Genomic DNA, 16,234 nt, shown 5'->3' with positions numbered 1-16,234 from the left:
CCCCCACCTTAAGCAGAAAACTACAAATAAAATGACAGTCAAAACACTTCACACGTTAATAATACTTTTGGAATTGACTTTAACCAGGTCAGTGGTCCTGAACTCAGGGCTGTGATGCATAAGACGGGTTGTATGGCGGCTGGTCAATTTCTTCTGAATATGGAGGAGGTGACTCAGGTTGGCTGAGAGGGTGGAGGGGATGTCCTTGTGGGAAGGAGGCTGGTGCAGCTGGAAAGATGATAAACAACTAATTATTTGTTATTCTGAGAAAGCTGAATCTTACTTTATACTTTATTATGAAGCTTCTCACTCACAGATTGCCAAGTGAGTTTATGAAATGTAGTTTATAGTAAAATGACTGGGTAAAGATATATTTGTTATTATTTTATCATGAATAATATGTATTTTGCTCAAAAAGAAATTCTTCTTGCCAATAAATCTCATGTTTGGGAAAGCTTGTTAATTTCTCTTTTAAATGGTGCCACATTTGTAAGGAACATGCATATGAGGGATGAGCAGTTGTTGAGTGTGTGGGTTGTGCACATGAAAAGTTTGCCAAATCCTCTCTGCTATTGTCAAACAGCTTATTCTGCCATTGGCTCGCTTGGTGTTTGGTGGACTGGACAGTTGACGTTTGAAGAAACAAGACAAATCGGCAATTTAACAATTTATTAATTTAACAAACAGGAGCCTCAGTAGCGTGTGGAAGAACCATACACAGCCACAACAGCCCACTCATGCAGCTCACCAGCCTGGTTCACACACTGCTGTGGCATCCCATTCCTCAACCAGTATTTGTCACAAGTCAGCCAGCGTGGTTGTGTTGTTCCCTCTGGTACGAACAGCACAGCCAAGCTGATCCAACAAGTGTTTAATGGGACTGAGGTCAGGACTGCTGGCAGACCATTCCATTCGCTCCACTCTCATTCTGGACTCTGATAAACCACGCTCTGTGGGGGGTGGGGGGGAGCGTTGTCATCTTGGAGGAGAGAGTTCAGTTGCACTGCTTCTACCAAAAGATGTTACTCTATCGGTGCAGGAATCAGCATAGTGTTCTCCATTTCACATTTTCTCTACACTTTCACCCTATGATCTAACTGTCATAAGCAGGATCTGGACTCATCACTGAACATAACGTTCGTCCACATGTTCAGGCTCCAGTGCACGTGTTGCCAACACGAATGCAAATGGAACTGATGGCGAAGGGCAGTTGTGGCAGGCCTCCTGGTTGCCCGATGAAACCGGAGATTCACTGCATGTACTCTGTTCTTGATTGTTTGGGCAGAGAGCTGTCGGCCAATTTGTCCCGCAAACACTGACTGCAAAGCTGTAGAAGACGGATTATTGTACCCACGTCCTGACAGGTTGAGCAAACCAACATCTTGGGGTATCATCTTCTTTGGACATCCACTTCACGGTCTGTCTCTGACAACCCCAGTCATGGAACTAAGCCTTCAATTTAGAGATGGTTCTGGGGCTCAGTCCAAATAATGTTGCAACTTGGATTTGTGAAACACCAGCTTCAATTTGTCCCATAGGATGAGCCCTATCCAGATCAGTCAAACATGGCATGACAATTCTTGGAGTAGACACCAGGGTCCGTGCTCACATGGTCCGCTGGGGGAACCAGAAGCTCAAAACAAATGTCAATAGCAACAGAAAAACAATCTGTTTCACAATAGCGGATTATTTGATTTTTTTTTTTCATGTGCGCAACTCACATACTCAGCTCTACTGCTCATCCCTCAAATATGTGTGTTCCTTACAAATGCAGCGCCATTTAAAAGGAAAATTACCAGGCTTTACAATGGTATAAGAATTTTTTGCCAAGAAGCATTGCCACGACAAAGAAACTATTACCAAACACAAATTGTCTTTCTTTTTGTGCTACGTTTAAGTTAGAAGTAAATTTTAAACATAAAAACAAATCTTCCCAATACCTTTTGTCAAATTTGAAGTGAGAATAGATACAAACACTGATAAATAAGCCATCATTTGATTTAAAATGTTTTTTTTATTTAATAGTTTCTTTAACATGTTGGTAGACATTTTGTATTAGCATCTATCAATAAATATTAAAGTCAAGTTTTTAAATATTAATGTTTTAACAACTTACTGATCTCCAGATATGATGGGGGCGGTGCTGAAGGCATACCCTCATGTCCTGGCACGGACTGATAGCCTGCATAGGTTGGTTGATGTCCAGAAGGAGAGTGTGGAGACTGAGGTGTGTTGACTGTGGTGTTTGTTACACCTACATAAGAAAATCACATAAATTTGACTGAAAAACAATTTGCAGGAATGCTAATTTGGTTGAGCACTTTAAAAGAGAAATAATAATTATTATTATTATTATTTCCTTGGACACACCAATATCAGTTTTAAGTAGGAATGTGCAAATATGGAAATTTCAGCCGATATCGATATCCAATTTTAGACAATAATATTTACCGATATTATACAAACACACTCTCTACTTCAGTTATTCCTGGCTGCACAGCACTATTATGATCAAAGAAATACCACTTGATCAACCATGTCACCTCCCAAAACAGAAACACAAAGCTAAAAAGTGGGAAAACAATATCAGACGTTAAAATTGGCCCATTTTTACTTATCGGACCGATACTGATATTCTAAAAAAATGACCAATATCGGCCAAAACAGACATATTGTGCATCTCTTGTTTTAAGTAAAACAAAAATAATCAGGATAAGTTGGACATTGTGGAAATTATAACATAATTCCTTCTTATTTGCTTCTGTGTAGAAACAAGCTGGCCCCGGCTGAAGTGCGGTCGATATTGTGTCTTACTTGTCTGCCTTTGGTTGTGTCTTTTTCTGCAGCACTTGTAGATCAAACAGTGAGGAGAGACACAGCAAACGATGAGGGTCACACCGAGCATTACAGGAATAACAACAGCACACGTGATTCCCACAATCAAACCAATGTCGAAAGGTCTTCAAAACAAGAGGGGGAGAAAAGAGAAAGCATTTCACGTGACGTCACGTGATGAATGAACAATCCAGTTCATACAATTAAATACGTTTAAACAACTTGTTAAGATAAATTGTTGTAAAACAGAGCCACACCTGTTTGATGGACACTGTCTTTGTGCTTCTTCAGTCAGTCTGAGGTTCTTGTTGCTGCAGCAGACTTTATAATTGCAATTTCCACAGCAGTACTTGCTACACTGCTGGTCATTATAAAATATACCATTTTGGCCCCAGTAGCCTGTGCAGATATCAGCTGTAAGACACAAAGACTGGTTAAAGATATGACACTGATTCACAGAGATGAGGGTAAAATGAAAGGAACATCTAAAAATATTGATGAACCAGAAGTCCTGTTGACGTATGAAAGAAACATAACTGTTCTTCTAGTTGTATGAAACCACACAACGCTCAGCACACAACCTGGGCACTCTTGACATCTCCAGGTTGGTTTCAGTTTGCAATAGCTGTCATGTGACTAAATTGTGTAAAACACCCGACTGTATGAAATCGTAAAATAGGAAGTTACACTCACCCCAAACTGCCTGGATCAGGAGCAAACAAAAAACACATAAAATGCTCGACCTAACCCTTGAAACCATGACTTCGATGAGCCAGTGTGCTACAGAAATGTGTTTGACACTACAGTGAATCAACTGTCTCAACCTGTATGTTTGTCCCACCCTCTAACAACTGACCCAACCACATTCCTAAACTACATAGGAAACATTTACCAAAACACAAGACTGCGAGCTGAACTTTTTTCTTTTCTCCTTTTCTTTATTAACCTTGATTCTAGCTTTGGGGTCTTCCCGTGTGAAGTTTGGTGGATTTCTTTCTGTTTCTGTCTCTTTCTCCAGGTATTCAATCCAAGTAAGCATGCTGCCTTCAGGCCCAGGCCTACCTTGAAAATGAGGCCTGTAAGCTCAATGGGATTTATACCGTTAAATAAAAGTGTATTGTTAAAAATAAAAAAGTAAACAAGTTTAAAAAAACACTTAGGAATCTGAAGTAAAACGCCCCAGACAAATTAGGCTAAAACAAACAGTCACAAACAGGTTTGGTCTGAACGGAGGCAAATGTAAAAGCAGAACACATGCTTGCTCAAATGTTAGTTTTCCTCTATATTTTCAAACACTTTTGTTGTTTTGAGCACAACTTTAAGCTAGATTTACTCAATTTTACCATTTATTCAGGTACTTACGTAAATAAGCCTTTTGATAAAGGAAATTTTATGATTGGTAAAAATGTCCCAATGCTTTAACAAAAAATCCTGACATCTAGTGTGACATGCACACTAAGAGATCAGTAATACAACTTTCATGGCTCATTGACAACATGAGTGGTTTAATTGTAGTAATTTTACATTGCTTGTTTATTTTTATCCAATACTGAAACTTTTGATAAATGAGAAACGTGAGAAATAAATTCAGTTCCTACAGAAACTTGAGCCACAATTTTTAAGTTCCAACTTTGCTGTTTTCTTTTTTTTTTATTCTAATGCGCAGCATGTGACTTCAGCATCTGACCCCACCCAGTTTTGCTCTGAACTAGTTTTCTTCTCCACCCAGTGTGTCTTTTTTTTTACACTAATCTTGTGAAAAAACTCAGTTAAATTTAGTCCACTCAGAGTTCTCTTTCTATTCCTCCGAAAAGGAAGTTATCACACTTTCAAACTGTGACTCAACAGATTCTGGGTCTCTGGTGTCTGTTACCACACATGCTTTTTTTTCCCTTCTTTTTCCACGACTGCCACCACAGTTCCTGTATTTCAGACTCCATGTCATCTTTTGCTCCATAAACAGCGACCACTGAACATACAGTACAAGTAAAGGGTTTCTTTAAATCGAGTTGAGCTTTGGGAAAAAATAAAACTTTGTTCAGCTAACAATTTGTTCAAGAAAACGCTCCTTAATGACAGTTCATTAAATTACCGTAGTGTATAATGTTCCATTTTGTCTCTTCCAAACCAATATAAAAAAATTAAGCCACAACTTTTTGAACGTTTAGGTGGTCTTTTTAATGTATTCACTGTTACTTTGTTGTTCACTTTAGCTCAGAGCTGCTGAGAATGTCCATATCCCAGTCCCATTCAACAACAAGAACGTAAAATTTACAAAAATAAAACAAAAACATGTACTTTATAAACTTCTGTTAAACCTGTTGACCCTATGATTTTCAGATCAGCAAATGAATTGTAGATGATGAAAAAAACAAACATCCTCACTCGTATTAAAAAAAAGACAAATGAACATCTTGATACAAATCAAAACTGACATTAGAAGGCTGCATGACCATTAAGGCTTGAGACAAAAAAAAGGTCAATGAGTAAATATTTTTAAAAAAAAGCAAAAACTGAGCTCAACAAAGAAACACAATCAATGTCTGATCACCTGAATCACAAGAAAAAGTCACTTTTAAAATCCAATTTCAGGGTTATTTTTTGTGAGCAAAGAAAAAAAAAACGGTGGCCTGTTAGTTAAAACATTTGTAAATAAATCACACAATTAAAACTGCTCTAACAGAGGGAACCACAAAACAGTCCTTTGGAAATAGTTTGAACACAAGCCCAGATAACAAAACTGACATGACCCAGCAGGAGTTTCAACATTTAGAAATAAGTAGAACAAAAATATTTTAAAGTGCTCAAAAATTAGAACCTTGCTTTGAAGGCACAAATTATTTTTTGCCATAAGCGTAACGCTTCTCCTTTTTGAGTTTGACAAAATGTTTGGTAGACTGATAAGGGAAGAAATCTTCCCAGGTAAAACTGTCGATGCATTTTGGATGATTTACGTGCGATGAGATCTGGAAAAATAAAACTACTTTGTTTTAAATGAACTATGTAGATGAGCACAAAACTAAATATTCTTTATGTGCAAAGATCTGCTGAGTTGACTTTGTCCCTTTTACTGGAGTTTTTAATATGAAACTGCTCATTCCCTCTGCTGATGTSAGCATCAGTCATGAATATTAGACTTGGTTTGTTCACAAAACAACAAGTACTGAAAATGTACTACAGGATACAGCACACACTTTACAACACTACAAAAAAAGAAATGTGCTTACAGGAAGAAATAAACGTTGAAAGCACTTTTGCAATAGAGCGGCAAATACTTATGAGATGACTGGCATGGATGTGAAAACATCTCTTAAGTTATGTCACCAAAWCAGAAAAATGAAAGGCAAACAGGAAGGTTTGAGGCATTTTCAGAAAAGTTCAAATATGCTTTAAAACACTAAAAACTTACAGTGGTTTCATGTTTCACTCGCCAAGTTGACAAAAACAAATAAAACAAAAAAGAAAAAAAATGGCAACAGACAATCTCACCACGTTTACCTATACAGCAAGAACATGCAACATAGAGCCAAAAGGTGTAAACGTTTCCACTAGAATGACTACGCAAGGGAGCTCCCAACAGASTGAATGAAGCAAGATGTGGAATTGCTCATCTGTAATAAAAGACATTTTTCCCAGCCCAGCTACGTTTTAAAACGTAGCGGCATGTTTGTGGTTGAAAATGTGGCACTGAGGTTTCTTATTGAATCTTGGGTGGAGCAACAAAATCCGGGTTGTATGCTGGCTGGGACAAGTAGTCCATCTGAGTGGGTGGAACATTTGGCTGAGGCTGAGGCTGAGGCTGGGTAGGTGGGTGCATAGGGTACGGTGGCTGTCCGGGTCCGTAAGCCGCCTGGCTGTAAGGCATTGGCTGGGGTGGGTAGGCAGGACCAGCTGGAAATGGAAAGAAAAGCATGAAAATTAAAAAGGAATGAAACTATTTTAACCACAACTGTTTTTTTAAAGGGATCCACGATTAGTTGTAACATTAAACTTTATTTGATAAACATATTTTAACTGTAAAATGAAGTCCGTAAAAATACTGTAGGCTGGTCAGTTTTGTAAATTTTTTAAAATATATTGTAACACGGACGGAGCCATTTTATTTACACACAAAGCATTCTTGAGTAAATGATGACGTGGATAGGTCCTCGGTGTGAGCGAGCTATATCCACCCTGAAGATTAATCTTGAACAATATCTGACGATAGTCTCTTTTAAATGAAACCAGAGAGCGTTGACAGAGAGGAGAAGGTAGAAATGACTCAGCCTGTAACAGAAAATATAGATGGAGGACAACAGAGCTGCTTCATGGAAGAAGAACCTCAGCTTAGCCTGTTAGCCTTTGCGCTAGCGCTATATTGCCTTATATGTATTAGCTCAGYGCTAGCACGACAAACAAGCTAAACTGAGGTCCTCCATCCATATTTTCGGTTGCAGCTGAGTCATTTTTGCGTTTCACTCTCTGTCATGTGGATGGAGGACCTCTGTGACAAGAGGAGAATGTGTAGCACTGAGCTAATTCATATATATATGGTGATAGCATCAGGGCCAAAGCTAACAGGCTAAGCTGAGGTTCTTCTTCCATGAAGCAGCTCTTTTGTCCTCCATCCATATTTTCAGTTCCAGGCTGAGTCATTTCTACCTTCTCCTCTCTGTCAGCGCTCTCTGGTTTCATTTAAAAGAGACAATCATCAGATATTGTCCAAGATTAACCTTCCGGGTGGATATAGCTCGCTAGCAGCCTCACACCGAGGACCTATCCACGTCATTATTTACTCAGAATGCTTTGTGTGTAAATAAAATGGCCCCGTCCGTGTTAAATATATATTTTGAAAAATTATAAAAAAGTAAACAGCCTACAGTATTTTTGACTGTATGTTTATTATATAAAGTTTAATGTTACAACTAATCGTGGTCCCTTTAACACACCGTAAACTTTTTTTTAAAACAAAATCTCTATATATTTTGGCAGTGGTAAATCCACTTCTGCTACTGCCATTTTGAAGCACCACGTAACACAATGCTGTATCGTGCCCTGCGACATTATAAAAAGCAATGGTGGCAAGACAACACAGTTTTTCCTGTGTCCCTGTGATGAAGATGTGACTTGCCCATAGTATACCCCATCTCTCTTACTGCAACTGCAGGAAACTGGCAGCAGCTGCCCACAACCCAGACAGGAAAGGTGGGTAAAAAAAGGTAAATAAATGTAGAAACAGGAACGAGACTGCGGTCCTGGAAACAAGATGTGATACTTTCTGGTACTCACTGGCTTCCTGATACGTTGGTGGTGGTCCCGGAGCAAATGGCTGTCCCTGGTAAGGTGCCGCTGGCGTGCCTTGAGTTCCATAGCCCGGCTGCACTGGTATAGGCTGATAAGGTGGATACTGAACCCCCTGGTAGGGCTGAGGAGGAGGACCAGACGCTGCAGTTGGCTGCCGGGGGTATTGCTGAGGATTGGTGGTAACCACTGTGGTGTGGGTGGTGGTTGTTACCACAGCTGTAAGCAAGCAAATTTAAGGGAAAAAATTTATATGTATAAACAGGAAATATATAGGAAAATATGGTTAACAACAGACAGACAAATTTACAACTGCCCCTACTCTATCCTACTCTGTATCTTAGACTCAAAGACTACAAGTTTTACTTTGTGATCAAACCAACGTGTTCCAAAATTTAACCTTGAGAAGTCACACATTTGTTCTAACTATACACCCCCACTTCTGCTTTTACCCAGCTGTTTAAAAACAAACATGACACCTGACAAAAAGCTGAGAAATCATATGATTTCAACGCTGATTTAAGTGTTACGTCAAATATGTGACCCATCACATCGAAATGAGGATTAAGTCCAAAAGTGGAATGTGGAGAAACAGGCAGATATAGGGTTTTGATTTAAATGAGTGCAAAAATTGCATTTTGTCAAAATATAATGAATTAATGCCTTATAAATATATCACTTGAATGAACTGTCTGAAATATAATCCTAAAAAAAATTTGAAGCATTATTTTAGCAGTAGCAACAGAAAACCTGTTTTTGAGGAAAAACGCCTTAAATTTTGAATTTTTCCCTGTGAGCTAGCAAAGTCTTTGTTTCTTTCCAACTGGGAAATCTTAACATACAAATAATATTTGAGGTTTACTCTTTATATTAACATCAAAAATTACTCAATAAATGTATGTAAAATTAGGATTCAGACTAAACAGTAATGTGTTATCGTAACCAACAAGACAAATGAAGTCATATCTCTGGATAAACTTATGATATCAGAATGATCCAGGTATCAAAATGTAGCTTTTAAAGCCAAGAATCTGAAAATGTACTTGGATCATTTTGAACAAACTTGACTTAATCCTCATTTTCATATGATGGGCTACATATTACTTCACTTAGACTTAAAAATGAACTGTTGTTCTTCAGCATTTTATTTGGCAAACATTGTGTTATTCTGATTATTATTTACCACAAAAAAGAGCYTTTTTTCAAAGTTAATTTTTTTGGTTACTTTTATGCATTCTTCTTATTTTACAATAGTTTCAATTTAATCCGTATTTGCCAAAACCGAGACACAGACTTGAGACTTTTCAAGGTCTCTAATATTTTACATGTCAAGTCAAACCGAGACGGGGCTGTTAAAAGAAGGACGAGCTGTGAAGAAAGAAAGAGGTGCGTAACACCACTGACTGCGTGTGTGTGTGTTTTAACAGAGTGGGAGTCGTCACAACCACTTCCTGTAAATGACGGAAAACATCCCTGAGGTTTTTTTTTCCCTGTGGTTGTCGTGGAAACAATGAATCACCCTCTGCACATTCCTGGATCTGATCCCGACAGACGGCAGTCTGAGCTGAAGAAGCCTCACTGAGTTTGAGTCTCTCCACCACAACTGTTTCATCATTTAACTCCATTTGGACAAAATGGCTAAAAAATAACTAGTTCCATCAATTGAAAGAATGTGGAATAAATAAGCTTGACTAAAAACAACAGTTTCCAGGGACTTTGCTCAAGCAGAAAATTTTTACTATTAAACTTTTACATAATCTTCCAATTTGCTTGTCTTTATTACCTTTCTTCTTTTTTATATTGCACATACTGTTAAAAAAAACTTACTGCCACAACCAAAACAGCAGACAAACCCAGCATATATTTACATATGTAAATATTTTACAAAGTGATCACTTACTGCACAATTAGGACAGAAAATCTGACATTTAAGAAAACAAAACAACTACTGTTTTGTAATAATGCTATTTGATGACACTTCAGTAGAAAAGACATACCTTGATACTTAAAAAAAATTCTTTATCAGAAACTACTGTATGTTTTCATCTTGAACAGCATGGAGAAATCTAATGAGTAATCAGTAATTTTAACATGTTTAAATTCACAGCTTGGAAAAAAGCAGCAGCAAAAACTAAGTGAGGGTATAATTCCTCCAGTTATACAACTACAGTGACATCAAACTTTGGCATAAACACCTAAACTATAATTATCTTTAATGACTAAATATGGTATCATCAGCCTACAGAATACAACCTTGTATATCACACTTCACACGTTACTTCTTCTCAAACATGAGCTCAGTTCGCTCTCGGGGTTTTAGTGTCTATGTAATTAGCCAGCCCAAACCCTGCAGTAATGAAAGTCATGTGGTGGGTGGGCCGACAGTCCAAAAACGAGTCCCCTGACGTTCCATTTCAAAACTATACAGAAAAACCCTCCAACACACAGGGAACCAAAAGTGTGAATTCTTCTGAATAAGACAAAAGACACAGAGTGTGACTGCCAGCTTTAAAGGCGCTTGAAAATGTGGTATTTACTGGTTGTGTACAGGAAATCTACACATGTGCAGCAACACTTTGCAACACACAATAAAGGAGTCAACAGACAGAATCAACTGAGTTGTAATTATCTTTTTGTTTTTGTTTTTTGGGGATCATTTTCCAGCCTGGTATCTAAATTAACTAATAAAAATATACAAGTTCTGTTTAATTCTTTTTACACCATAGCAAAATGTTCAATTGTTTAATTTAGGTCAAAAAATGTTTTTATTTTCAGTGTAGAATGATGTGAATAATTAAGGTTAATAAAAGTAATGGTGTCTTAATACCAATATTGGGCTCGCTGCTAGCCTCAAAAACTCATACATGTACTCATAAAAACCCTAACCTAGATACTTGGGGCCAATACCACTTTTATGCTTGGTGATGTCGTTTCCTTTTCAGCTTTGCAAGCAACTGAGTGCAAAAATAAAAGCTAAACTGTCTGTAGTTTGGAGATATTTTTAAGACAACAGAGTGTTTGCTGTGTTCTTCAGGTTCAGGTTACTTTGTGTTGTTAATAAAATAAAAGTCTTTATAAAGTTATTGCGTAACTACATGGTATCGGGACCCAGTAGTGGCAATGACCGAAAATTAAGTATTTTTACTTGGTCTGAAAAAAAAAAAACTGTATAAAAGATACCCTTAACTAAAAGGTTTAGTCTGAGCACACTTGGGTTTTGCTGAGAGTGAAGGTAAAATACAGCAAAGAAGAACACCACAAAGCAATTATCGCTGATGGCTCTGAATTTACAGAAACCATCGGTACATTTCCAATAGTCAGAGTTGTATTTCTGTTTTTAGCTGGCAATGTGACAAATGTAAAATCTAGAAAATATATTTATGTGGTGAATGATTCAACGCTTTCCTTTGTTTGACTTGTTTTAGGGGCAGCTTTCAAAAACCATTCTCAAAAAAGTGGTTTTAGTGCCTAAAGTGGAACACTACTTACGCTGTGGTTTACGGCACATCTTGTACAGGCAGCAGCATGGACAGACACAACAGCAGATGAAGATGAGGAGAGCGAYAATGGAGCCCACAATACCAACGATCATAGGCGCAGGACTTGATTCATAAACCCATCTTTCGTCACTGAAAAAAAAAAAAAATCTCTTTATCAGCTTAGAAGTTACACAGTTCAAGATGCTTTATAACTTGTGATGCTACACGAACTGTACTAATATGTTTTGCAACTACAACCACGGCAAGAATGCATGGTGCTTAATTAAAAGTAACAGAGGTTATGACATTTTTCCAGTATTGCAGTTTATTAAAGTTCCTCCTGAAGACAACAGTAAATTTATGCAATGTTAATTGGAAAATAACATAAATCAGATGGGTTGTGTAATGACTGAAAATAATCCCTTGGGTTCTTTGAGATGACGAGCTTCCTACAGCTAACAATAGCAACAGTGTGCAGAATGCATCTCTGTTCAGGTGACTGCCATGCATGTCCCTTCAACTTAAGATACAACAATTTATGTCGTAAGACTGGGTCATACTGTGGTGGAACTTTGTAACAAAATAACTTTATGTTAGCATTTATGCTGAGTTAGTCAGGAGTTTGTGATTTCTTTTGTTAAAATCTCAACTGTGCTTACTTGAGATAAACAGAAACTGCAAATAGAAACTGCAAAGAAAACCTTGTATGTCTACATGCCTCACTGTGTAAACTACATATTTTAATGTGAGATAAGATCCTTTGATGAGGTACACTTATTTCTTTTCACAGGCGCTTAATAACATGTACGTGTAGTGACAAAAAGAGTACTACCAGTCATCTTGAGCATCTTCTGTCAGCCGTCGACGAGGATCACTACAACAATCCCTATCGTTACAGGTTCCACAGCAAAAATTGAAGAAGCATGTCTTAGAAAAATGGTRCACGCCGTAAGAATCCCTGTAGGACTTACACTCATTACTCAGTGCTGTAACAGAAGAGAGAAAGAGAAATGTATCTTCAACACAAGACAAATTTGTAATAGTGGACCAACAATATAAGAAGGGCCACAAACATTTATCAACTTTTACCAAAAAAGCAGAGGTTTGAGTAGGGCTGGGTATCGATTCAAATTTCCCAAATCGATTCCATTCACAGGGGCCCGATTCGATTCGATTCACAACGATTCAGGACGATTCACGATTCAGTTTGATTGATTTATAAATTAGTTAAGGATATCACGCAGTAACACATTTACTTTGATATAGAAGACATTCTCAAAGGAACTAATTCTGCAAATAGTAGAAACTAATTCTAACTTGGTGCATTGGTAAAATTATAAACATAAAGGGCAAACTTGTAAACTGGAGTTTAATCTTGAAACAAAACTGTCTCAAGTTTCAAAGGGTTTAAACTAAAAATGAATTGCAAGAGAAAGTTTTTTAAGAAATTAATAATTTTCTTGATCACTAAGAAGTGATGGAATAAGGTTACAGGAGAAGAGGTGGGATAATTAAGTGTATACTTATGCCCACTCTTTTGAGCGTATGAAAATTGTATATTTGTAACGTTTTTGTTAGCTTCTGTTCAGTAAAACTTATTAAGAAGAAAGAAAGAAAAAAAGTACTTCAGCTAAAACATTCCACCACTGTGAATTACATTAAGATGTTTCTAAAATTTATAAATAACATTGGTAACAAAACTAAACGATTTTGTTAGACTGACATCTTTCAAACAAATATATACAGGAGAAGAGTTTCAGACCACCGGAATGAGCTGCTGTTTCCCACTACCGTGTCCGAGAGCAAAACTTTGCGAACAAAAGTTGTCCTGGTCTCTGCTATCTTTAAGGTCAGCTGAGAATCAGCTGTAARGTTAATGATTCCGTAGTTTCTTTTGTTTTGCCCCAGACAACTTGTTGTCGGGAGCTAACATTAGCACTGACTGTCAACTGGATGTAAACTATGGCAAGCCAGTAGTGACACACAAGGAAACGCGCAGCTTCACCACGCACAACACCCGTGGGGAAAAAAAAAAATCAATCTTGTGACTTATGAATCGATCTTCCCAAATTTGAACGAGAATCAATCCACATCGATTAAATTGATTTTTAACCCAGCCCTAGGTCATTCATAAAGCGCRACTAAACATATGAGGTGTTTTTGAAGAACATTGCTGTTTAGTCAGAGGAAATTGGACATTGTTCAGACAAGGAGTGGGCATTAGGGGTGGGAATGTTTTACTCTCTCACGATTTGATTTGACTCTGATTTTTGGGGCAACGATTCGATTCAAAATCGATTTTTCATTCAAAACTGATAATGTGAGCCCATTTGTCGTGTTCCCAAAGTGCAAAAAAGTCTTCATTTTGCAAACCTCGCTCATGTCAAACTCTGACTCATTCAGTAAAAAAACTAAATGAGCTCAAATCTTCAGATTTAATGAAGACAGGGCCAGTTGAATCTCTCTTTCCTCCAGTTTTGTAGTTTCCTCTTTGGTTTGGTGCTGTCAGCACATTCATATGTTCCAGAAGCAGCTGCGTGATGGCGTCACGACGTCCCACGTAGTTACAAAATGGAGGCTGACAGCCATCGGGTTTGCTTTATTCATTTTTATTTATTTATTTATTTATTAAAAAATCGATTTTGGGATATTTTAAATTGATTATGAATCTTTGTAAATGAAAATCACAATTCTAATGTAAAAGGATTTTTTGGTGCACCCCTAGTGGGCATATTTACTTACAATTCAATCCACYTTAACATTTTCCCTTCACACCTAAAGGCCCTGTCACACTATAACATTTTGGACAACTTATGTCATTATGAATAAAGTAAAATGTACTTTCCAAGCACAAAAAAAATCTGTAACAAATTAAGTGTTTACTTCGATTAGGATTAATGTTGCTTTATGTTTTGAATCTACAACATATTAGAACTCCCTTTTCACCTAAATTAATCTATTTTTTTCCTTTTGCTAAAATATTGTTTAGTGTTGCTTAAAGTTTAACAAACAAAAACACTTTATTTACACAATTATATATCAAAAATTTACATTTTGTGGCTCTTGAGTACTTTCAACTTCGCAATTTTGGCTCCTGTTAAAAAGTTTGGACACCGCCAGTTCATACAGATAAAGACAGATTTAATGTGAATGTTTATGCATGTGAAAAATGTATATTAAAGGAGGATGTCTATAGCTATCAGAAGTGGTAGGCAGCACTAATCTACAATGTTTTTCCACTAGCCCTAAATCACTAACTCAAATATTTAGGTCCCCTAATTCTAAAGCACTAACTCAAAWATTTAGGTCCCCTAATTCTAAAGCACTAACTCAAATATTTAGGTCCCCTAATTCTAAAGCACTAACGCACTGAAAGTTTTAGCAAAGGCTAATTCTAAAGCACTAAAATAACCCAGYCAACCCATGAACAGACAACATGACACATATTACCATGTTGCTCTCTTAAGATTTATCATTGACCTTCCACAGCTGTATTTGTGTTCATATATTGTCAATATATTGTCACCTGGTGGATAAAAGACACACATATGRACAAAATGTGACAGCTTTCACCGTCAGCTGTTAGCATTAAAGTTGATCGATAACATTTATAGACCTCAGTTAGCGCTTATAAATTTAGCATGTGCTAATCCACTAATAAATTTTAAAATTAGCAAAAGCCCTAAAGCACTAATCAGGAAATTAGTTCCCCTATTAGTGCTTTAGGGGAACTGTGCCCACCACTAGGCCACCATCAGAACTAAATTTCCTCGACTCTAATAGTTTGCCCAACTTCCTGTAACAGTTTTTTTTTAAGAGGAACTACAAATTATTTAGAGGAGAAGCGATTTTAAAATATTTATTTGGGGGTAGTAGATGCATTTGAACAATGGAGTTAAACCAGTTTATAAAACAATTCCGGTGTTTCAGAAACGTGGCAACAGGCGTCATTTAAAGTGTGCAATAAATAACCTTTTCTGGTTCAATCAGAATGCATTTTAAGTTTTAAAGAAACAATTTAGGTAACAAAAAATGTGAAGTTTCAGACAGAAAGGTTAAGTTATGTTACCGTATGTCGACTTTATTTTACGTCTTAGCTAAAATCAACCTTCAARCCGTAAAAACACCGACTATGCATTTTCTTCTAGTCCTAGTTATATAATAATAACATATAATACAATAAAATACTCTTCAGTAACATGATTTCTACCCAACGAAGCTCTCGGACGGTACCGAGCTCGAGGAGTCTCGTGTTGGACCTGTTTGAAAGCTAACCTTCGGAGATAACCCACAGATAAGCGAGTGAAGACACAGACAGATAATAAAAGGCACACTTACCAAGTACACAAGTGGACAGACTTGAACCGAGTAATAATACAGCTACAGCAGGAAGTCCGACCGCCATGGCGTACGAAGAAACGAAAGTGCCAGACAGCAGCAGCAGGGTCTGTGAATGCTGTGGACTGACAGACAGATCTGATTAGCTCCGCCCACTTCTCTTGTTTACTTAAGGTGGTTCCAAATATCCTGTCTCCAGCCAAGTGCGTCTTTTTATAAACAGTGATCTTATTCCATATCATACAGTCACACACTTAGTGCATACAATGTATATGTTCCAAATATTTAAATACAAAAAAAAA

General features: G+C 37.3%; 2 protein-coding genes across 2 annotated transcripts; both read right to left on the bottom strand.

Annotated features, from left to right (window-relative positions):
- Window positions 1-62: 62 nt before the first annotated feature.
- LOC106514693 (protein shisa-5) lies at window positions 63-3,657 on the bottom strand. The gene is made up of 5 exons (XM_014004091.1): window positions 3,529-3,657; window positions 3,093-3,249; window positions 2,815-2,960; window positions 2,117-2,254; window positions 63-228 (listed from the first exon to the last, which is right to left on the bottom strand). The coding sequence occupies exons 1-5, from the start codon at window positions 3,593-3,595 to the stop codon at window positions 104-106; spliced, it is 633 nt and encodes a 210-aa protein (XP_013859545.1). The 5' UTR covers window positions 3,596-3,657; the 3' UTR covers window positions 63-103.
- Window positions 3,658-4,988: 1,331 nt separating this feature from the next.
- LOC106514720 (protein shisa-5) lies at window positions 4,989-16,056 on the bottom strand. The gene is made up of 5 exons (XM_014004121.1): window positions 15,933-16,056; window positions 12,427-12,580; window positions 11,605-11,744; window positions 8,104-8,334; window positions 4,989-6,726 (listed from the first exon to the last, which is right to left on the bottom strand). The coding sequence occupies exons 1-5, from the start codon at window positions 15,997-15,999 to the stop codon at window positions 6,533-6,535; spliced, it is 786 nt and encodes a 261-aa protein (XP_013859575.1). The 5' UTR covers window positions 16,000-16,056; the 3' UTR covers window positions 4,989-6,532.
- Between the last annotated feature and the right edge of the window lie 178 nt (window positions 16,057-16,234).

Source organism: Austrofundulus limnaeus, unplaced genomic scaffold (assembly GCF_001266775.1).
Source record: "Austrofundulus limnaeus strain Quisiro unplaced genomic scaffold, Austrofundulus_limnaeus-1.0 Scaffold22, whole genome shotgun sequence".
Lineage (NCBI taxonomy): Eukaryota > Metazoa > Chordata > Actinopteri > Cyprinodontiformes > Rivulidae > Austrofundulus > Austrofundulus limnaeus.
Note: the sequence above shows the minus strand (reverse complement) of the source record. Positions and strands in the feature narration are given on the sequence as shown.